At 42.0% G+C, this 23,404-nt stretch overlaps 3 protein-coding genes across 6 annotated transcripts in view; 1 reads left to right on the forward strand and 2 right to left on the reverse strand.

Moving 5' to 3' along the window:
• Positions 1-2,370, forward strand: part of tanc1b (tetratricopeptide repeat, ankyrin repeat and coiled-coil containing 1b) — a 99,611-nt gene extending 97,241 nt beyond the window's left edge. For both annotated transcript variants that reach the window (XM_061054350.1, XM_061054351.1), the window contains one exon: positions 13-2,370. In XM_061054350.1, coding sequence (XP_060910333.1) covers positions 13-1,606 — 1,594 coding nt within the window. In that variant the 3' untranslated portion in view covers positions 1,607-2,370. The remainder of the gene's footprint in view (positions 1-12) is intronic.
• A 377-nt stretch (positions 2,371-2,747) lies between these two features.
• Positions 2,748-16,391, reverse strand: LOC132987344 (WD repeat, SAM and U-box domain-containing protein 1-like). The gene is made up of 12 exons (XM_061054353.1): positions 16,205-16,391; positions 15,627-16,043; positions 14,527-14,717; positions 12,772-12,858; positions 11,123-11,216; positions 10,447-10,480; positions 10,314-10,354; positions 9,846-9,952; positions 9,301-9,330; positions 6,707-6,883; positions 3,364-3,498; positions 2,748-3,239 (listed from the first exon to the last, which is right to left on the reverse strand). Exons 2-12 carry the CDS (start codon positions 16,022-16,024, stop codon positions 3,088-3,090), a joined length of 1,446 nt encoding a protein of 481 aa, XP_060910336.1. The 5' UTR covers positions 16,025-16,043; positions 16,205-16,391; the 3' UTR covers positions 2,748-3,087.
• Positions 16,392-16,938: 547 nt separating this feature from the next.
• Positions 16,939-23,404, reverse strand: part of LOC132987341 (bromodomain adjacent to zinc finger domain protein 2B-like) — a 45,829-nt gene continuing 39,363 nt past the window's right edge. Inside the window, exons 25-38 of one of the 3 annotated variants that reach the window (XM_061054348.1) lie at positions 23,322-23,396; positions 22,998-23,232; positions 22,853-22,915; positions 22,621-22,765; positions 21,481-22,118; positions 20,974-21,253; positions 20,660-20,815; positions 20,360-20,514; positions 20,046-20,254; positions 19,637-19,769; positions 19,141-19,287; positions 18,662-18,972; positions 18,326-18,469; positions 16,939-18,187 (exon numbers count right to left, since the gene is read on the reverse strand). In XM_061054348.1, the coding sequence (XP_060910331.1) occupies positions 18,040-18,187; positions 18,326-18,469; positions 18,662-18,972; positions 19,141-19,287; positions 19,637-19,769; positions 20,046-20,254; positions 20,360-20,514; positions 20,660-20,815; positions 20,974-21,253; positions 21,481-22,118; positions 22,621-22,765; positions 22,853-22,915; positions 22,998-23,232; positions 23,322-23,396 (2,839 nt within the window). In that variant the 3' untranslated portion in view covers positions 16,939-18,039. Of the gene's footprint in view, positions 18,188-18,325; positions 18,470-18,661; positions 18,973-19,140; positions 19,288-19,636; positions 19,773-20,045; positions 20,255-20,359; positions 20,515-20,659; positions 20,816-20,973; positions 21,254-21,480; positions 22,119-22,620; positions 22,766-22,852; positions 22,916-22,997; positions 23,233-23,321; positions 23,397-23,404 lie in introns of all 3 variants that reach the window. The other 2 variants (XM_061054347.1, XM_061054349.1) reach the window with 2 other exon arrangements.

A 23,404-nucleotide genomic window follows, 5' to 3' on the forward strand; every position in this document is an offset into this window, starting at 1 on the left:
CCCAATCCACAGGCAGTTTACAGCAGCCCTGGCAGACCTGCACGAAGCGGCCAAGCTGTGTCCCAACAACCGAGAGATCCGTCGTCTGCTGGCTCGAGTAGAGGACGAGTGTAAACAGATGCAGCGTGTTCAGACTAAAGGAGGCCTCGCTGGAGCTGCAGCTGCTTTGAGTCAGGCATCAGGAGGCCACGAGTCTGATCAGGAGCCAGACGAAGGACAGGGAGACCTGTCAGAGCACAGCCTGGGCAGGAGCGTGGACGGACAAAGAGACATCCTGGAGGAGGAGGAAGAGGAAGAGGAGGAGGAGGAGGCGTCGCTGCAAGACAGGCCAACTGAAGCGTGCTGGACTCAGAACAGTTATTCCTACAACAGAGTCGTACCCTCTGAGCCTGGTACCAACAACTTGTTACACCAGAGCCTGAGCCCCAGCTCGCCCCCAGGCCCCGGCAGGCTTCCCCTCCACCGGTACCCTCGAGAGCACCGGGAGGCGGTGGCCCAACAGGGTCTGGTGCTGCAGCCCACAAAGCAGGCCCAAATCGTCAAGACCAACCAGCATTTGAGCTCCATGCAGGCTGTGGGAGGGGCCGTTGGGGGCCGCACCACAGGGGCCAAATCTCAATATGCTCCTTCCAGTCCCTTACCCAGCCGACATATGTCCAGTATGTTGAAGCCGGGCCCCGGCATTGACATTAGCCCTCTGCCGCCCCCAACTGACGAGCCAGTGTACGGAAACCGCCTGTCTCTAGCATCTGCATCCGTCTCCATGGGTCACAGCTGTGAAAACGAGAGTCTACACTCCTCCCAGGCTTCTTACTCATCCTGCAGCAGCTCCAAGGGTCCGGGACAAGACCGGCTGTCTGCACACTCTGTATCCTCCCTGGACGGATTGGCCTGTTCCGGTCCTGCACCTCAGGGGAACCACACAGACCCAGAAAAGGAACTGATGTGTGGCGCAGCAGGATTGCAGGCGGGCGGCAGCAGCAGCAGCATGCGAGTGTCCAGCTCCACCAGTAGCCTGGCGTCCAGCAGCAGCCTATCAGACAGTGGCAAGCTGGGACCTGATGTCCGCACCAAGATATCGGACAAATCCAAGCACAGTCAACAGGCCAGCGCTGCATCAGAGTACAAACCCAGACCCTTCATGGGCATCACTGACAAGACGGCACGCTTTCAGCAGCAGCTCCAACAGCAGCAGCAGCAGCTCCAACAGCAGCATCAAGGCCTGCAGTGTCACCCGAGCCGCAGCTGGATGAACCACTCATCTGACGGCCTCATGTGTCACAACATGTCAGTTATGGGCCTTCAGCCCATCGACTGTGAGCTGCCTTATACCAAAACTGTGAGCACTTACCATGAGCAGCACAAACCTCCACCACCTCAGGGTGCTATGGGAATGAGTAGCTTACAAAACGGCATGCATGCCAAGGAATTCACAGAGAAGTTCTGCCAAGCCGCCAACTGTTACATAGAGTCCAAGCCAGCGCTGGCTCTTCCGCACACTTTCATGGACAGTAAGCCCAAGCAGCCTGGCCTCGTCCGAGATAATCCTGCCATCCACGTAGCGTCAATGAAACCAAAGCGATCATTTATAGAGTCGAATGTGTAGAGATGTTTGCTTTATCTCTCATACAGTCCACAACGCACAAAACAACCGCAAAAATCTTAAGTGAGGAAAAATTTGTTTTAACTTTTTAATCAACTTCAAACCCTATACAGTCTCACTTCAAAGCCTTGTAACAAGTACAGAATCAAGTGCTTTGTTTTTCCTGTGTGAATACAGACAGGAAGTGTACAGAACGCTCCAGATTTTCTCCTCTCAACCTGTCACTTGTGGCTGTCAGCTTCTGTTACAAGACAACATGTCCGCCATTGTTCAGCCAAGCTGGAGACATTGCACTGAAGGAAGTATTTGGACATTCAATGTACAGTCCTCATCAACGCAGCAGTGACAGTAAGCACTTTATACACATTTAAGCCGCTCAAGTGCTTAAACAACATATTCAGTTACAGCATTATGTCATCACGGAACAGTTTAAGTTATACTGGGTTTGAACTATGTTCACTACGTCCATGGTGCTGAGAGAGGAAAAACAAGACGAGTCCTCAGTGAAGGTGTAAGAAAGTTTAAAGGACGGGCATTCCTGTGTTTAAGGAAGGATGTTGAAGATCCTCACGTTGTGAATATTATATAAATATGTACTCTCCTTCTTTTCACTGAAGGTCTATGTTTAATGTAATGACAAGTTCATACTTGTGTATTTTGAGTTTTATGCACAATGTTGTTCAGAAGATGTTAAAGGTTCTAAAAAAGCATTTTGTTCAATGTGTTTGTACATTATATAAATCACCATTAACATTGAATTGAATCCCTTTCTGTATCTGCTTGTTGTTGCTGTCTAGTTTAATTTATTCACAGCGCCAATGGCTTGGTTAATTGTAAAAGCAATATATTTTATATAGTTATTTTTGCACAGCTACTAAGACATTTTATGATTCTAAATGATGTTGAGTTTAAGTGCATGCTTCAATTGCAGTTTATATTACAGAGTAAAAAATATCTATAAAAAAAAACAGAAATTGTTTCGGGGCACAGCGCCATCAGCTCTATTTTAATATTACGTTAATTGCAATTGTTGCCATGTTTTCAGTATTGTGAGCTTTATTAGCTGTGATCACATACTGTAATAGACCATTACTGCCATAGCCACCATGGGAGAGAGAAATAAAGACCCACTAAGGAAAAAACAAACAGGTCTGCTGACTTTTACTCTGACACACAGTACAGCTGATGCACATTAGCTGCAGCAGCAACTTTTTATTTCAGAGGAAGGAAGTGTCATTTGTAAAAAACTGCACAGTGATGCTTTGATTGATTTCAAACACAGTATAAAGATTTAGCTTGTATGTAGGTTTTTTGTGATCTTAATTGAGACCTGATATTCAGATATTTGTTGCTGTTCCCTAAATATAACCAATAATAGTAATTCATTCCTTCAATTAAATAAGACTGTTATTTGATGTAAACTTAATGTTAAATCATTAAGAACCTGGTGAGTTGGATTCTAGCTCTAAAAGAAAAGCTGCTGTTTACTGGCTAGACTTCCAGCGTGAGATTGCCATCTTCAGAGATCTGTTGGGGGTGAGGAGCGAGGTCTGCAGGGGCAGGTTGGTCATGGGGCTCGTTTTGTTCCTGCCTCTGACCCAGCTCTCAATAGACTCTCTCTCATAGGAATACCCATCTGTGGAGAAGACACACATTAACCACTTTATATAATATAGATTAGTTGATATCATATATCTTCAAATAAATAGTGCTTTCACTTGAAGTCATTGGTGAGATGTATAAAGGTTTTGTTGACTAACCTGAAGCAATGACTGGATCCTTCATCAACTCTCTGGTGATGGGACACAGAAACTCATCAGGAGCCTCTGACCCGCTCTGCTCTGCCTTCAGGGCCTCAATCTTCCTCAGGAAGCGACCGCGGAGGCCCAAAGATTCTGAGGAACCAACACAGTTATCAGTATGACTCGACAATTAACATGCAGTGCATGTTTTTGTGATGATTCAAATATGGTGAAGCACAGATTGGTGGTTAAAAGTGGAAACGAGGATTATTTCACCTACACCAAAATTGATGTAATTTTAATGTTTTTACACTTAAAAACACTCAGGAGTGTGAGGGGTTTATTCTAAGTTAGCATCCCTTATCATCCTCCTCAAGTATAAACAGCCCAATAGAGAAAGATCACTGCATGCATCTGCCCACCCACAGCACCTCTTGATCTCGTCATCAGCTGCAAAAATCACTAATGGTTACAATGGAGGGAGGGTTTTACAACCAGACACGATGTTGTTGTGTCGAACAGCAAAGGAGCAGTGAGATTGAGTCTCGTACAGAAAGAAAATCAGTGAGTGAGAGCTGCTGCAGTGACATTTTGTGGCGTTCTGAAATGTACTTAAACTAAGTTTTCAAAAACAAACATCTGTGTGTAACATACGTGCTCAGATTTACTGAACATCCCTCGACTCAAAATAAATCTTGAAGTGTCATTCAAGCAATGAATGTGAAAAGTGAAGAAAAAATTAAGGTTACCTCATGGTTACCTCCATCCTGAGAAATCAGCTTGTCAAATTTTCAACAAGGTGCAATATTTCTACTACAGCAAAAGAATTGTTAAAATGATATCGTTATTTTACATTTATTGTTAGATCAGGAAGTAGAGATGGAAGGAGGGAAGCCATTCACATACATGCCAGAAAGACTGTGGTTTATTCTTTGCATGATCTCAGTGTTTTGCAGATTCTGCAATCAAGTTTAAAGTAAAACAAGCACATGCAGCAGTGGTGGCCTGCTGTCGCAATCACAAATAGTTTTGATCCTCTGGGAAAAGTGATAGTGCTTAATCGAAACCTCTTCCATCGTAGAGACACGCTGAACCCATTAAATCCTCTGATTCATCCAATAAACTACTCGAAAAGAAAAAACTGCTCTTAACAGCTCTATAGGGTTTAAGATTTCCATAAGTAGTTCCCACATTTTTCATGGGGGCAAAAGCCATTACTAGTATAGCGTCCACTTTACATTTAGATTGATAATTTGATGAGATGCTACAATAAAACTGCAGAATGAGGCTGTCCTCACTGAGATACACTGAATTATATCCGAGAGGAACTTTTTTTTTTCCTCCCCTTACTCAAAGATTCATGAATATTTCATCAAGTAAAGTGTGCTGGAATATAATTTGCTCTGTGTGTGTGTGTGTGTGTGTGTGTGTGTGTGTGTGTGTGTGTGTGTGTGTGTGTGTGTGTGTGTGTGTGTGTGTGTGTGTGTGTGTGTGTGTGTGTCTTTGCAAGAGCACACATTTACACAAGCAGCATACATGGAAAATCATAGTTTGTTGCTTGCACACCACGGAAAGGAAAGGAAAGGTGGCAATCTGCTGTTTCCTCTGTCCTTCTTCAGTGGTAATGATCCTCGCTGTCCTCCATGCACAACACATGGGAATGTTGCTTAGACCATAGGACATAGGACATAGGACTTAGGACAAGCTTAGGACAACTGAGAAGCATGCAAGGAAAGTTTGCTATACTTTTTAACTGCTGCCAAATTAAAGCATACTAATTACTAATTGCGTCGTACATGATTACATTTGACACAACGTACCCATAATCAGCATAAAGACAGTTTTCTGTCTCATTTCCTTCAGAGTTGTGGGTATAAATTAGAAATCAAGATATCTCTTTGTTTCACTGCCAGTATATATTAAAAGCAACAACAAATAAAGACAGAAATAAAAGCTTAAAATCCTTGCAGGTGTTTTCCTCCAGAAAGTAATTAAGTTTTAATCAGCTGAAATTAATCTGCAGTGAGTGTGTGTGATGAGTGTGATGTTTTATTTTTATTAACTTTTAAAGCCAACTATTCAGTCTTGTGCATGTGTACCCAGTTGAACAATATTTCAGATTTAAGTAATGAAGAATAGATACATCAGATTACCTAACTTAATCAAAAAGTAACAAATTAGCCTCAAAGCTTCTTTAGAGCTCACTCATGTAGCACGTGTATTTTTTTGTTTTATAAGCTAAGCTAACCGTCACAGACTATAGTTTGAATTTCATAAGTTAACTTGTACATTTTAATCTCATAGACTGTGTAAAGGAAGTAGAGCTAGACAATGTGATTTGGCTGATTGGTTTGGGAATCGCCCTTTGGAGACCACCAATGTGACATTTTGGTTGTGGCCATCTTGTTTTTTTTTGGAACCAGAAGTGACCATATTTGGAAAACAGGGTGGGCACATTTCTAAATTTGGCAGCGACTAGTCAATCACAGGTAGCTCTGCCTTAGAGCACACCCTGCTTTAGGGACATTTGAGCTCTAAATGGGGCCAAACTAGAAGTATCATGCTGTATCATGGACAAATTAAAACTGATGACTAAGACCATCAACTCATCAGGAAAATGTTGCATGGTCTGATAAAATGTGAAAATATTCCTTTAAAACATACTTGCTTTGGGGGCGCTGATGGCCTAGCGGTTAGGTTGTGCCCCATGTCCTGAGGCTACAATCCTCCAAGCAGGCAGCCTGGATTCAATTCCGACCTGCGGCTCCTTTCCTGCATGTCATTCCTCACTCTCTCACTCTCTCCCTCTCTCTCTCTTTCATTTCCTACTCTATCTATCATTTCTAAATTAAGGCAACAGGGCCAAAAATAGATCTTTAAAAAAACAACACACTTGCCTTATTTGGATTACATTGCCGCACTACAGTGTTACTGTTTATAAGCTGTTGTCCATCACCTCGGGGGAGAAGTGTTTTTTTTTATGTTTCTGGCCACAGTTTGTCCCGTCTCTTTCCCAACTGAAACCTTGGACAATCCTGAGCGCACTAATCTTATTTTCGGAGGGATTATCATTGTTTGTGACGTAAAGGTCATTCTGTGGGGTTCTGTCCTCACAGCGTGATTTATGCTTGTATAAGCAGATAGAAACACAGCAGCCTCACATCCCTAAATCAGATCACTATTTGGGGAGAGATTCTGCGAGGGGGAAAATAAATCAGAGCATCAATAAAAAGCGGCTTATATCAGGCTATCCAATTCAATCTGCTCATGTTCGAGGATCAAACGTTAAATCTGCATGAAAACACTGAAATGAGTGTGTGTGGTGAACACTTCTGTTGCATGTCTTACGTGTCATCCTCACCGATTCCCAGCTCTGCTGCCGTTTCCTTGTTCAGCTTGTTGAGCTCTGGCCCATCCATGTTGTTGCTTTTAAAGACGCTGACGAGTTCCTGCAGACCTTCCTCACACAGCCAAGTCTGCACATCCTCCTCTGACCAATCAGTAAGCAGCAGCCTGGAGTGACCCAGCAACTTCCTTCCTGAAAAAAAATAAACATACAACAGGAAGGGAAGAAGTGCTTGCTTTCATACCGCCCCAAACTCCCAACATCTGTGACACACTTATCTGATGAAAAGTCTCTCCCCTCACACTCCACTGAAGAAGACACTCTCGCTCTGTTCTGATATTGGAGTGAAAAATACTGAGCGCACAGATCCCTCACCCCTCATACAAGCATGTGATCTATTGAAAAGATAATTAAGCTGAGGGTAGTGTTCCTACACTGTGCCAGCATCCAGCTAATCAACCTTCACATGACACTACACAAGTGAGCACCCATCATTTATCACAAGAGGCTGAAATAAACTGACCCCGTTGTGTGTCGTCCTGCTAATGACACCGCTCAGCAGACGCATGCTTCCCATCACCCATCATTAGGAACGTAAAGGATAACCCTGAAGACCGGGAGGTGTTGCTCATTACCAACGTTTCCACATATTGGGTTCAACTCACCTCTTCTTCTCTCTCTAGCCCTAAAACAAAAATCACAGTAGATGCATGTTTTCCTTCACAACAGATTGTGGTTTTAAACCCCAAACAATGTTTAGCTTATCTTGGAAGAACATGCCTGTGCCTAACATGCAGAGTGTTTACCATATGAGTTTAGGAGGTTAGTGAGCTAAGATCAGATAAAAAGTAAAGCTGGAGCTGATGTTAATGTAAGGTTATACAAATCAAAGCTAGCCTTAAAAAATGCCACTAGATAATATTGGGGGCGGGGCCTGTGAAACTGTCCTGGAAGTGTCATTAGTGTCATATTATCAACATAGATCTATTTTACTCAGAGACCTAACATTTCCTTTTTAAGAAAGCGGAAAGCTGTACATCCACAATATTTAGCCCTTAGCTCAGTAGTGCTTAGTGAGAAGATCAACTTTCAGCAGCACAGTGAACAGAGTAACAACACCTCCTCGCTGCAGCTGATAGTGTGTGGAGTCTCACAGTCTAGCAGGCTGAGTCATGGAAACAAGTGTGCCAAAAGCATGAAACCCTCACAGAGCTTCACTGCAGGCTGGGAAAGCTCACGCTGCAGTGTTTAATGACTTGGACAGATACATTAAGAACTCTTCATCAAACTCCATTATTTACAGGTTAAGCCTGTTGATGGTATTTCTTATCGTCAGTTATCATCAAGACACCTAATCAAGTAAATGATTCAACTTAAAATACAATCTGTGTAGTTGTAGCCTGATAGATCATTCTTCTGTATCTTAACAGTATAACAGAAACTGAGGAGAAAGGTTCTGTTTGTTTGCGTCATAAATGGGCGAGCCATTCTACAAAAACTTGATATCAGCTCAAACCTTCAGAACATTCATGAAGCCTAACCGTGCTCCCATGAACACAGGTGTTTTCAATCACCCTGGCTGATTACACTCTACAGTGAGGACGGGGAGGGGAGGGGTCCTGTCCCAACAAGTGTGACAAAACTCAACAAGCAGAGAGTGATGTTGATTCTAATCAAGCCTGCTTTGTAGAGAGGACGTCCAAACTGAAAACACCTGTGCACGAGGACTATGGCTGTAAAGGGATTTCAGTAAACCTTTCAAACCTTTCACTGAAAATTGTTCAAAATTTCACTTTTTTTAGGAACTAAGCAAATCGTTTTTGTCTTAATAACTTTTAAAATGTTCTAAAGATAACTTTTTATTACCTTCTTTCACAGTGCTGTCATAAATATACTTCACTAAAGGGTCTACAGGTAGCTGCTCAGACACATGGGCGATAACATTAGCATGCTAATAGTGACAAGAGTCGCATGCTAACATTTGCTTATGAGCACTAAAACCACAGTACAGTGGTAGCTGATGGAATTGTCATTAGTAATTCTATTTTTAGAAACACACCAAAGTATTTAAACTCTAAATCCTGAAGTGAATCCAAGAGTGAGAAGGACCTACATTCACAGAGTTAGCTAGCATGGCTAAACAACAATGTGCAGAATATTTTTAAGATATGAATACGCCTCTTTAATTGAATTTTTTAACAATTTTAACAATTCAGTAGGAACTAAAAGGTTTAGGTATGCATTGTGAGACAGACCAACACATTATTGGTTTTGGACCCTTCATGGGATTTGCTGCCATTAAGAAAATATTCAACAATCTTATCTTTTAAGTTCAGCAAGAAGCCATTCAATTCTATTTGTATCCACTTTAGCTTTACTGAAGCACCTTTTGGGTTCACACAACACAGAAAAAAACATAAAATCAGAAATCATATACACCTTTAAGACAACAACCTACTGCAAAAATACCTGAAAAGAAATTGTGTTTTCCTCGTTTTTACACCTGTATTACTCACACGTACAAATAAAGCCCATATCAAAATGAGACAGCAGTGTTTTAGATCCAAAAGTACAGAAAATAACTAAAACAGAGGAATACATTTATTTACCTTGGCACACTGTCTGCTGTGATTGGGCTCCTGTGAAAAGACATGAAAGGGAATAAGTTTAATATGTGGAAAGAAAGAGGACACGGGATAAAAGGAAAGGGACAACAGAAAAGATAGAGGTATAAAGAAGCTAGCTCTTTATTGAGCTGAAATATGGTTTGTAAACATCAAGCTGCTGCACTGATGAAGCTTCAAGGCCTCCAGATGTCTCACGATTGCACCTTTTTTCATTTATTATTCTGATCTTTTACTTTAATGTTGGGCGGAAATGTCTTTTTTTAAGGAGGATTCACCTCACAGCTCTCTATGGCTCACTGGTAGTTTACCCTGCTGAACATCATTCTCTATTCTGCCTCTGGACTCTGCAGCCAGACACCAATGTAATGGGACCTTCTCCTGCTGGATAGCTCCCAAAACACTCTTTTGGGAGGCTTGAAATGGCGTCTGGGCTTTGAACCGCTGCTAATAGTCTGTTTTTTTTGAAAAACAGGAGTGATTGTGCATTTGTGGACGACAAACTAAACAACGCTTTGTTAGAAATTTACCAGAGCTGTGGACTTCATCTTCCATTCTCCACACGTTTACGGTTCTGTCCATGGAGCCAGTTGCAATCCATGGCATAGTGGGAGACAGAGCAACAGCCGTCACGTACCTGTCGGGAGGAGGAAGAGGAACACAAATGTGAAGGACAAAGTCTGACACAGGAAGAGATCTGCTTTAAAAAGTCAGACCGTCCCTGCTCTAAAAAATGGAAAAATGCCATCTAAGATCATAGAAGATCTTAAATCCTTTCAAGCACTGTACATAGCCTTGGCTGTGCTTACCCGCGGTGCTACTTCAATGAGTTTCTGGAAAGCAGAGTTAGATGCTATTGCATCACTGCACCCAGTGCTTCTGGGAAAAACTAATCAAGCAAAAATCACACATTTTGATCTGAAGCACTGGGGCTCCTGTGCCGCTGTTTGCCTGATAGCTGCAGAGATTGCATAGCGGCAGGAGGGCAGGTCATTTACCTGTCATGGTGTTTCAGAGTGTGGAGCAGAGTTCCCAGGTTCTGTAAGCAAAGAACAAACAAATAAGAAGGGGAATGTGTAGAACCTCTTCGTAAGCGGCAGCCGAAGACATTTGTGTTGGAGCTTCACTCACCACATCATATATTGCAACACTTTTATCCACTGAACTGTTAAAAAATAAGAGTAAACAAAGTCATTATATGCTTGTAATTTCATTACAGTATAATAAAAGAGAGAGAAAATTAGAACAGTCCTTCCAGACAAAAACAGACACATAATTCATTTGTGACTAAGTGCTGCAAACAGAGCACAGCTTAACCTTCAGCATGTTTGACTTAAAGCCAGAAACAGCAGACGCTTAAACTCAACAAAATACACTCCTCCTGTGGCCAACTGAGGGAACAGCAGGATCGCTGCTGAGCACAGGTGTCTGCCATTTGTAATGACAGAATAAAAAGAACAATTTAAACACTGAGGAGAGATTAATTTAAACTTAGAGCTAATGATTTCTCATCAAATAAATCATTCACCAAACACAACCCTGTCAGGCACTAAAGTCAATATTCAGTTGCCAGCACAGAAGGTGTTTATTAGAGCTGTGTGTGTGTGTGTGTGTGTGTGTGTGTGTGTGTGTGTGTGTGTGTGTGTGTGTGTGTGTGTGTGTGTGTGTGTGTGTGTGTGTGTGTGTGTGTGTGTGTGTGTGTGTGTGTGTGTGTGTGTGTGTGTGTGTGTGTGTGTGTGTGTGTGTGTGTGTGTGTGTGTGTGTGTGTGTGTGTGTGTGTGTGTGTGTGTGTGTGTGTGTGTATTACCCTGAGACGACCCTCTCTCCATGAGGAGAAAAGGCACAGGACAGTACTGGAGCTGACTGGCTGCTGAGGGTGTGAAGCAGCTTCATGGCACAGGCTGAGGGTTGACAAACACAGACCCACAAAGTGAAGGTGGAAGTTCAAAATCATATTATGTCTGCATTTGTTCAGCAATAAACCTCCATTACATTATTTATAAAGTGGTCAGAAAATATTTTTAAAAAACTGTCTCTAAACACACACACACACACACACACACACACACACACACACACACACACACACACACACACACACACACACACACACACACACACACACACACACACACACACACACACACACACACACACACACACACACACACACACACACACACACACACACTTCAAAATGCATCAACCTGTGAATCAATTCAGTCAGCTCACACTCCAAACTTTTTGTCAATAACTGTCTCCCCTCTCGCTGGCTCACAGCTGTGCCTCCTGCTGACAGCTGCTAGGAAACAAAAGATTTTCTTTTTGGCAATAAACCTGAGACTTTCACAGCCTGAGACGCAAAGACACGTGAGCAGAGAGTGATCATTTGTTGAGCAGTATTTCTACGTGCCACAACTAATTGGTCTGTAGCAGCATTTCAATTATTAGACTGTAAACATAAATATGTATAAAATTAAACCTCCCTGTTCTCCATTAGAGTAAAAATACAGTGTGCAGGCTCTGTGGGAGGCTCATTTCTTAATTTCATGTGCCAAAAACAAAAACACATGATCAAAGCTGACAAATTCAGACTAAACCAGCCAATAAAACACACTTAATGCTTGATAAACAACATATGCTGCAAGGGTCAAGGAAAGGCTGAAAAACTGAAATATTGCAGATTTTGTCCTCAAAGCTTGAAAATATTTTTGATTGATATTTACACATGGAACCTTTCCTGAATTATCTACTGTGTAGTCACTTCTAAAAAAAAGTGCAACAGTGGTCAATCCCCCTGCAAGCAAACACAAGCTTAATGCACATTTCAGCTCCTCCATGAAGAGTCAGTTTCAGACAAAATACATTTTAAAGAAATGAAGACATACAGTATATCCTTCTGTGTCCTTCTGCAAGCTGCTTAGAGATAAAGAAAAAAAATCCCCATTGAGCACAGCAGGTCACCAAATAGGTCACATTACCTCCTCCAAAGAAGTGACCGTTACCACGGTAACACATATTGGGAACCAACAACATCATGGTGTGTTCATACACTGATTTAAAGAAAGTCTGTAGGCTGGTACACAACCTTTGAATGTACAGGAAATGTTCTTGTTCAGCTCTTGGTTGAACATGATAGAAATGTCACAGAGGATATATGCACCTGATTCTCTTCCAATTCTTCCCCACACACACTCACACAATCCTACACACACTCACAGTCCTCTCCTACTGCTGCTGCTATATTTCAGCAGTGTCTTAAAATGATCCATTATTAATGAGTCAGTCTGCAGCTGATTTATTCCATGCAGCAATAAAATGTTTCTATTCTGTAGAGAGATTTCAAGGTTAGAACATTAAGCTGTCTCTCTCTCTCTCTCTCTCTCTCTCTCTCTCTCAAAGGTGATGGAGTGAGGGAGCTCTAAGATGTGGAAGACGGCAGAGGGGTCAGCCTACCTGCTCCTTCACTCTGGGAAACAATCCATATTTTCAGCTGGCTGTCCTGCCCACAGGAGGCCAGTCGAAACTCCACACAGCAGCCATCTGCAGAACCAGAAAAAGAAAGAAACAGCCACAGTCTATGGATGTTCACGCTCGACTGGGTTTAATAACAAAAAGAGACAAATATCATCTGACAGCCTGTTTGTGAGGTGTAACAACACATATCTTTTACACAGCATGGGGCATAAATAAAGTGTTTGGATTTAGGTTCCTATTTCTAAATCTAAAATATGCTTTTTTGTTACCACAATGCATCAATTAAGAAAAACAGAAAATGTCACTTGAGTTTATGGATGAAATGTGACAGGCTTCTTTAACTTAACGTTAAATGTGAAGCATAGATGACTTCAGTTTATTGTGCAGAATGGGTTTTTTTAAGTTCAGAGCCAGAGCCGATTGTTTGTTCTGTTACAAACGTATTTGAAATTAGTTGACGATTAGTCATATAAGACTGAATAACTTCTATTCTTTTCATTGACAGTCTACTAAATCACTACCATTTGATTAATGATAAAAGAAGAAAGTAAAACTCAATCTACAGGAACCTATTCTGATGTCTATAAAGTGTGTGTTTTGTCTGGCCTATAGTCCAATGCCCTATTGCTTACTGTGAGAAGGCAGACTCAGAACAAACACCCAGCTGTGGTGTCATCACCTGGGGGAGAGGTTAGGGAAAATCTTCAAACAGCCTGTTTGAGCACACATTTTGTTAAAAGTGGAGCAGGCAAAAGATGAAGACGATGGACTTTTCTCATAATTGGGGGGTTTGTAGGGACACATATTAGTGTTAGTGTTAGAAAAACATGGTGAAGTGTATTAAGCTTAATATGTGACCTTTAAGTTCAACAAAACCAACATTTACGTCCCTGTACCTTCACGCTTTTGGGCAGCAACACTGTATCTAGAAAGTGATTTGGATGAACTGACTTGTTACTTTCCTCAGAAAAGTTTAGGAGATGCAAGCTAACATTTTCAATAAATCATTTGGATTTTTTTTAAACTAAGGTAAAATAAATGTACTCACAAAAGACAAGCTTCTTTTCCAACAAAAGGTGGAGCCTTTCCATATATTGGGTTGAACATGAATAAGTTAAAGGGATACTTCACCCGTTGAAACATGAATCTGTATTGACATTGGGTCATATATGTAGAAATGTGAAATACATTTTGAAGTTGGTGCCTTCTTGGCCGAGAAAAGGCATAAAGTGTCTTTTTGGCTCATGTGGATGAAAGACACCTAATCCCAGAATGCACAGCACCGCAGGTCACTCCCATAGAATCAGAAATACTTTATTAATCCCAGAGGGAAATTTGATCGTTACAGTTTCTCCAAAATATACAATATAGCAGTAGAAATATAGAAATAAAAACATTTACAGACATATTTACTTCAACACATAAGGCCGTTTCCTCAACTGATTCAGAGATTTCTTCCAGAATTGATCTTCGAAATTCCTGGCAGAAAACAGGTTTCTAGTGATACAAATCTTAATGCAAATGAGTGAAGTATCTCTTTAAATCACAAGCATGAAATAAATACTCAAGCAAAGAAAAAAAGACCCCCTCCTGCCAAAGAAGACAGAGGAACTTGCATGCTTACATATCACCTACACATGGACACAGGTGAGCTCAATCATCTGATGCAATAAGTCAGAGCATCACTTGGAGCAAACATGACAAACAGAGAGAGAAACACCACATTGAACTCACCAATTTTAAATTGTTGTGCGAAGCTGCAGCAGGCGACTCCCAGGTCATGAGTGTCCTTCTCAGCATGCAGCAGGTTCATGTCCATGACATCCCAGAGTTTGAGGTCTCCATAGGTGCAGCCCGTCACAAACATCTGACCACAGGGGGAGAAGCAGCAGGCCACAACACTGGCCTCACTAGCAGCACTGCATCTGTTAAAGACAAAACATTAGGATTAATACTTCATGTTGTCCTACATGGTGAAACATGCCTTCATGTTGACCTTAGGTAATAAGTATTTGTCTTTAGAAAGCTGAAAACTGAACTAGAGTTGTTAAAAGGCCCTGAAGATTTTTTCAAACAGGTGTATTGACTTTTCAAAAAAGAGGCTTTCTAAGAAACATGCTACTTTCTGTCATAATTCAGACATCTTCTGTCTTTGGCCTTTTATCTGTACTCGTCTCCAGAGTACAGAGTGAGAAAGACTCTGATGCAGCAATCAGAATTTCACAATACAATAATCAGGGTGACTTTGGGGGATAGTTTTGAAGATGGTGATGAAGGCTGCAAATTGTGGCTTAAAGCTCTGTAAAAACCAAGTTTGTGGGCCGTGTAATTACAAAGTTTTGCCACTTTCAGAGTTTAAAATTGAACTTTTAAGCTCATAATTGAAGAATGTTGCCAGGCAGAAATCACTGAAACAATGTGTTTATTGATCACATATTTAAATTGGCAGATAATTATTTGGCAACAATTTTATAAACAGCTTAAATTATAATATCAACAAGAACTAATAATATAATACATCATTTATTATGTTTTGTAATACAGACGTAAAATTAAAGTTTGGATTTTTTTTTCTATTGTATTATGCTTCACACACACACACACACACACACACACACACACACACATACACACAATAAATGAATAATGGACTTGCAATTATTGTATACATGACAGAAATTGTATCTTGCTATAGTTTGAGATAGGAGCTTGCACATTTGGAGGCTACGACCTACACAGGAAGTGAGTCACCTTTGTCACCTTGATGGCTCTAAATACTGTTTGATATGCAGCTCTACCTGTTGATGTGTTTCACATTTGGGGTCATACTGTACCTGCGTAGTGTCTTGGAGGAGAAGTCCCACAGGGCCACGGTGCCGTCACAGGCCCCTGCCAGCAGGTGGGAGGAGTCAGGGGCCACTGCGCAGACTCGGAGCGGACTGCGGCCCGGGTGATGCAGCGCCGCGGACACCTCACCTGTCTCCGAGCTCCACACGATGACGGAGCCGTCCGTAGAGCAGCTGAACAGGTGACTTCCGCAGGAGCTGAAGCAGCAACAGTGAACCCCGTAGCCATGACCCGAGAGAGGAGAGAAGGGAAGCTCCGAGAAGTCAGCTGTGTTATAAACACGGAGAGTTTTATCACCTGAGGAGGTCGCGAGGAGAGACGGGGAGAAGGCACAACAGCTCACCTCGTCCGAGTGCTGTCGAAGAGTGCACATCAGTGACACCATCTTTAATTAGCTTGTAGCTCTGTGGAGGGAGAAGTTTACTCACAAGGGGGCGCAAAATACTTAAATATCCGCCTGTGAAAGCAGAGGAGTGAAACAGAAACGATTGACAAACACATATTGTTAGACTTCCTGTCCGCCGTTTCAGTTACATGTTGCGTAAAAAACTTCATAGTTACAAACCTTTAGCGGAAATTGTTGCTCCTCACTTGTCTTGCACAATTTTGTACGTTTTGTACTCCAGCTGAGAGTTATAAAGTCTGTTTATCTCCACGACTGTTATCAGTCACATGACTCTGAATTACTCCATGTCCAGTTACACAATGATCATAGTCGACTTCTCCAGCGTCCTCATGAGAAAACAAAAACTTTCCACCTAACTACGAGTCCAGTCCCAAGTCACTTTCATGAAGGTGACGTCACAATTATGACTAAAATATAAAAATATATACTACCAGTTAAAAGTAAAATTGATAAAAGCCAAGTTAAAATGTTAACGCTCTCAATTTAGTTTTAATTTTTTTTTTTTATTATTTATGTGAAGATGCTGTAAAGCTCATTTTGACTTTGCTCATCTACTCTTACAATGCTTCAATTCTGTTGATCATTTTAATGTAAATAACTATCTGCACAGTGACTAGCTGTTGGTAAATATTGTGGAGTATTTTCTTAGTAACATTGAAGTGTAAGTACCCCAAAAATGCAAACAAAGCCGTGCAGTTCTCTTTGTTCTCTTTGTTACAGTACTGGCTTGGACTACAATCAAATGGTGAATATTTTGTTACTATTTTGTAGTGCTTTTTATCCCATATCAACTTAAAGATGTTAATGATGAAATATACATTTCAAAAATAGTGTTTGGAGAATTGTCATTTTTTTCTTACTATGAACTCAGTAATAAAGTACCATCAATGACGTAACATTTGGGCCACAGTGAGGGCCTGACAGCTTTTATTTTGAAAAACAGGTTTATTTTAACTGTGCCACACATCCAATTTAAAAAATAACATTAGCTCAAAAAGTTGCTACTCATATTTCAGAACATTCATAATAAAATACAGTTACTTCAAATCTTCTGGCTTCAGCTGTCTAGAGACGCCTCCGCTGGGCCGTGACTCCCTGCTGGATAAAGCCTGGTGCAGGTTTCACGACTGTCCGCAGGATGTCTGACAGGACTGTGGCTGAAGGAAATGCTTGGAGGTGAAACACACTTTAGTGCACCACATTGATTCTCTCAGAGTTTACATTTTGTATAAGGTTTTCCTGCGATATATTGTGCAGGACAAACATATAGTACACACACTGAAAAAAACAACACTCAGCACACTGTGTGGAGGTAAGAGGTCAGGCACTGCAATACTGAGTAGACCACAGTGTTAACAGTAGATTTTCAGCACAGACAGAAGACAGACATATGAAGTGCTACAGTCATCTGTATGCATTCACTATATTTTCACAAGACTGCTATGTACATTTTGAAAATCAGACTTTAAATGTGACAGTGATCCCTCTCTGTATTTCACATGTAACTCAGAAATGCAGTTGAACGTTAAGTACTGCTGTGACCTTATGGTCAAAAAGCTGTAAACAATAATTCTTTGACTTGTTCGATAGTCCATCAAATTATCTTTAGTTTTTTTTTTTTTTTTAAAGCTGTGTGTGATTTTCTGTTTGTTTTTTTCTAAAATACAAACTTTAACATAAATAATAAAGAAAATAAATACATACACACTTATGTACTGATGGTAAAAAAACAAAAACAATGACCTCCAATATCTACAGTGTAAATGTAGAGAATGTTGAGTCCAAGAGTCAGTAGAGTTTGAAAAAGAGAACAGTATTGCACTTTGAGGTAAAAACCATGACGTATTATCTTAGCAGGAGAATTTGTCCTTTCTCATTGCACATCAGTGTTACTAGGTCGCTGTGTTGATTTAGTGCAACAGTTGAAGGACAAGCCTTCAGCACTAAAGATGAAGTTTGATACGTTTAGAAAGTTCCACCTGGGACACAGTATTTTACTGCAACAGTTCAGTCCATCGTTTGTCAAAAAATCTCCTCATGCTGTGGCCGGCTCGTCCAATTTGTGAATCGTCTTCATTAAACTTTTCACAGTTCTCGAAAACAAGGTTCACGTCGACAATGAAACTTTCCAAATTCAAGTACCTGTAATCATTAGAAAATGTTCAATATGAATTCATTACTAGTATCCAAACAAAGAGAAATTGTGCAAAATGTAGAATATACTGTATGCAAACAGAACACACTTATGAAATGTTTAAAAACAACAACACGTCAACTTACTGGTTGCTGTTGAGCTTTTCTCTGATGGTGGAGAAGTCCATGGGCTTCTTAATAACCTTCCTGTATCCAGGGACAGATTTGTGATTGACCGGTGTGAGGAAAGGCCAAGCATCCTGATGGGCCTCCAGCTCAGCCAGCAGCGCTCTGCAAACAACAGGGGGAAGACAAAGCTGAGCTGTTTTACCCTGCAAACATTGTTTTCTTTCAATTTGAGTCAAGTTGAAATGTTTTATTAATAGAAGATGTACGGTGGATTATTTTCTAATACATGCATAACAGAATACGATTGAATGCTGCTAGGACCTTTGCATGCAGTGAATATGTGTTTGTGCATACCGACACGTCTCCAGCCCATTTGTGTTGTTGTCTTTTGCTGTTTTAGCTTTCTTTGCACAGGAGGGGCTGTCATGCTCGGCCTGGGAGCTGTGTGAGCTGTCGTCTCCTTTCCTCCACTTGAACTCCTTGGTACCTTTCTTTGGCGAGCCGTTGCTGCTGGCAGCCTCCTCTCTGATGAGCTCTCCTACCACAGATGGCTTGCTATTTCGTTTTACCTCGCTGCCTTTCTTCCCTCCTCCAGCTGTTCGGCTCTGATGTCTCCTGCTCCGGGGGGACTGACCACTCTCCTGAGTGACAGCACACAGAGAGGACTGGTGGAGAGACACACAAACCACACTATATTAGAACCCGTTAATTGGAAGTGTATGTGTGATACAGCTTTGTTACATTTGCTCCTTACATCTACAGTAAAAATATGCTATTGAAAAACAAGAGCGTTTTGGGTTCAGTGTGGAAACACTCTGAGCTTGCTGGTGTACCTTTGCTACACATGTGGGACAGAACCAGTTGCCATCAGGTACTGTGGTGATTCTGGGTTTATGGCAGTATGTGTGGCAGCCTTTGTCACAGCTGTCACAGAGTAAGAGCAGTTCTTCATTATCCCCCTTCTGACAGAGCTGGCAATGCTGGCAACAACAAATAAACAGTATTAAACTGTGAAGACAACTTGAGATATAGCACTTTAAAAACAGATGCTTCATGCAATCTGTGCAGCTTGATTTGCCTATTTGTTAGTAATTGTGATTTAATCTCATCAAATGTTGCCTTTTATTGATATATTTTAAATGAACTGCCTTTCTTTTCATCTCTCGCCTGACAACAACCTCTTTTAAGGAGCACCAACATTTTCAGGCTAACTGTGTTGTCCTTGATTGTTTGTAAGAGACCTATAAAGCGTATTTGACATCTTTAGTGTGAGCGATAAATTTGTGTATGATTTTGAGAGAGAGAGAGAGTATATGAGGGGACCCTAACCACTTTCATGATGGATCGTTCCCAGGTGATGGTTTTCTGCAGCTGATGAATGCAGAGGGACAGCTGAGCCGAGCTGCGGACCTCACCGAGAGCTTTATGCCACAACCTCATTCCCGGGGCGACCGCTTCCTCACTGCTTTGAGATCACAGTAATTACATACACAATCTGTCACATTATCAGGAGATGAATCACAGCCAGTAACACTTCACATCAGCCAGTGCAAACGGAAAAGAGAAACAACATTTACTGCTACACTTGGAACAACATATTGCTCCTATTTAACTGTCTCCGGGACGAGGATTGAGCAAACCCTTCTTTCTCCACTCTAGGACAGCACAGAAGAAGGCCCACTGACATTATCTCGGTCTGATCTGAAAGGTTGTACTTAAGGGTCTCTTCTTCAGGTACCTTCGTTCGATGTTCCTCTCCAGCTCTGCCAGCCTGATGACAGCTATATCAAGGGGATTGTTGGGCTGCCGCACCACGCTGCCGGGAAGTTCCTCCTGGCTGGTTTCTCTCTGTCTATTTCTCCCTGGAGCAGGGGAACATGAGAAGAGCTCGTGCTCATGATAGACCAGATCCTCCCTCTCTGACTGAGACTCAGGATGCATCCAGCCCTAGGGGACAACACAGGGACAATTGGTGTTAACTACTATAAACATCATGACAGCCCTTCTAAGTAGAAATTGGAGTACTTCTCAAAACATTTTTTATGCATGTACCTTGATCTGCCGGTTGGCAGTGACAACTTTCCTCTCCAGCTCCTCGACCTGCTGCAACAAGCTGATGTCCACCTCCATGGCCTGCTCCTCCACAGACCAACTCTCCACCGTCGCCTCACTCACCTCATGCTTCTCCAGCTGTGCCACATCGATCACTAACACCACAAATTCATAAAAAGAATTACTGCAAAATCCTGTCCACTCAAAACAATCTTCATATATTCAATCTAAAGCTATGAAGGTCAACAATCCAGCCCGTATATTCCTGACTCAAACTGAGCTGAGTGGATGTGAACAAACCATTTTTGCTGTTGCTGCAGAGATGGGTCATGTACTCCATATGTTTTTGGACCTGTTTCTGTAAGAACTTCTCTCTGATGCCCCGGTTGTGAAGCGCCTCAACCAGGCTGTGCAGTTGGTCCATGTCAGACACCATCCACCAGCCACACAGCATCTCTGCCAACACACACACACGCACAACTTTTACACTTTAATCTCACAGTTATTGTTTCTTTTTTTAGATACATAGGGACGTTTTATAACGGACTGACAGTCATCACAGCGTGTGTTCTAGTCATGTGCCCTTGTGCATACTGGCAGTGAGCAGTTCGTACCCTCGGGGATGGGCTGAGGACTGGGGTAGTCCTGAGTCTTCGCCGCCTCCACAGCAGGGAATGAGGCGCAGGCTGGCTTGTCACTCGGGGGTTCCGGGGTCTCGCTCTTGTTGTTGTTTGCCAGGAAAAGGACCCTGTTCACATTACCCTCTGCATAATGGGAGAACACATCCAGCACGGGGGGTAGAGAAGTACCAGAGAAGGGCAGGCGGGGAGTTGTTGAGGCGCTTGACATGTCACACATTGTCCGTCTGCTTTGGTGAATGCCTGACTGAAATTGCTGAGAAGGGAAAAAAAAAAATCCAACTTATACTATAAACATAAAATAAATTGCAATCCTGTGCAAACATTTTGATTTATTGCAGCTCCCCTGTTGATGCTTAGAGTTTGTAACGAGGGATAAATGTACGTGTGAGACCTACAATCAGTTTAAAAAAAAAGGAAAAACAAAGCCTGATTTCAATGATTAGATCTGAGATTAAGATAGCTTTAATGTTATTCACCAACCTGAAGGACAGATGACTCCATGTTTTTGACCTCAGCAGGAACACTGGAGCTGTCTGCAGCTTGGGGATCAGGGGAGAGGGAGGAGGGGGATTTGTTGCCGTTGGTCTGCAGAGGAGAGAACGAGGCGGTTGGACTTGATCTGGAGGTTACAGTGGACTCGTCACAAGGAGAGCGAGGCAAGAGGCTAAACCACTGGTTTGTCTTCTCCGTCAGTGTCTTTGAGAGCTGGTCGTCATGGAGGATGGACTGATGTTGAGAGCCAATCAGCTGAGACGACTCTGAAGTGTCGGCATCTGTCGGTCCCTGGTGAGCACTGGCTGTCTGAGAGTTGGGATATGGGGGAAGAGATGCTGCACTCGGGACTTGTGTAGAGTCAACGTTATGATTGCTTTGACAGTTGAAGTCGGAATCATGAGCCATTTTTGCTACTTCAAGGAGCTTGCTAAGCTTAAAGAAGGAGCCTGGTTTTTGAAGGAAGAGATTGAGACTCTCGTTGTCCCGCTGGTTTTCAGGTGTGGATGTATTACCACCTGTGCACAGTACTGGGGGGGAAACCCCTGACTCCACGTGCTCTTCATTTATCCTGATCACATGAGCAGGCCTCTGTCTTTTCTTCTCCTTCTCCACCTCTTCACAACCTGAGGATATAGGAAAGGTAACTTCAGTTTAGGGCATAGGTTAACAAAAAATAACACTTCAAAAGAAGTATTTAGGACACCTGACCCCCTCCTCTCAATATATGATATGTGGACTGAGAATGTGTGGGATATGTACAAGATGGAACGAATAACATAGGACCTGAGGATCCAAAAAGAAACATTAATTAACAGATGGAACCCTGCCTTCTCCAAACTGATGCAATGAAGAGATTTGAATCTTGCAGATTTAAATTATATCTTAATCCTTGCCCCCCAATCATCATTCATCTCTACACATACACCTCCCCCCAACCCCCCCTCAATGTTTATGTATGTCAGGATTTTTATGGGGATCTTTGTTTTATTCCAAGAATTGTACTTAAAGCTTTTGTTTGGTTTACATTTCATTTAGTTAATTATCAATCAATCATGTATATATATACATATATACAGCCGTAAGAAAATAATGAATGTGAGAATAAAATCTGAGTTTAGTTTGCACCTTCAACGCTCTCCATGCCTTCTACAAAGATGGCGCCACACTGTGGAAGGACCCAGTAACACCTCTTGTAGCGGTCCTGTCCAATGGTCATGGAGCGCAGTGAGAGAGATGAGTCCAATAACTTCTGTCTAATCTGACTCTGTTGCTAAAGGGATAGAAAGTCCAAATATTAGATCCACCAATGAGAGCTGCTACTGAGAGGAAAATCAAATCTCATAGGGTTTCAGTATACCTTGTGTGTTTTCTCTATTTGTTTCTCCAGTTCCTCCATACTGGCTGAGTGAACACTGTCATCCTAAATGAAAAGATCTCATTAGTGCGAGGTTAACATAGATTATACCGTAACAAATACTGATTGAGGGGCATCTCTCACTGACCTCTTCTTCACACATCTCTGCCGTCTTTCCCTTTTTCCCCCCCGATTCTTCTTCCTCCTCATCGTCGTCGTCTCCTCGGTCTTCACTGTCATCATCCTCGTCCTCCTCTTCCTCACTGTCCCCTTCTTTCCTCTTGGATTTGTTTCTAGATGTAGGGATAATGAAGGTGTGGCTGTCATCTCCCCCTATACTGCTGTCTCTCTTTCCTGTCTTCTTGGCATGGATTCTCCTCAGTCTTTAAAGGCAAAAATGAAAGGAAGAGACTTTCTACTGCAGTTCAGATTGGCATACAATCACAAAAAAATAGATGATGCAAAAACTCACTTGCGGAGCTTCCCCTCGATGGCCCACTTATCCTTCCTCAGGCTGGTCATGTGATCTATGTTCTTGTCGATCTCACTGAAAAG

The sequence above is a fragment of the Labrus mixtus genome, chromosome 13 (genome assembly GCF_963584025.1).
Source record: "Labrus mixtus chromosome 13, fLabMix1.1, whole genome shotgun sequence".
Classification (NCBI taxonomy): Eukaryota; Metazoa; Chordata; class Actinopteri; order Labriformes; family Labridae; genus Labrus; species Labrus mixtus.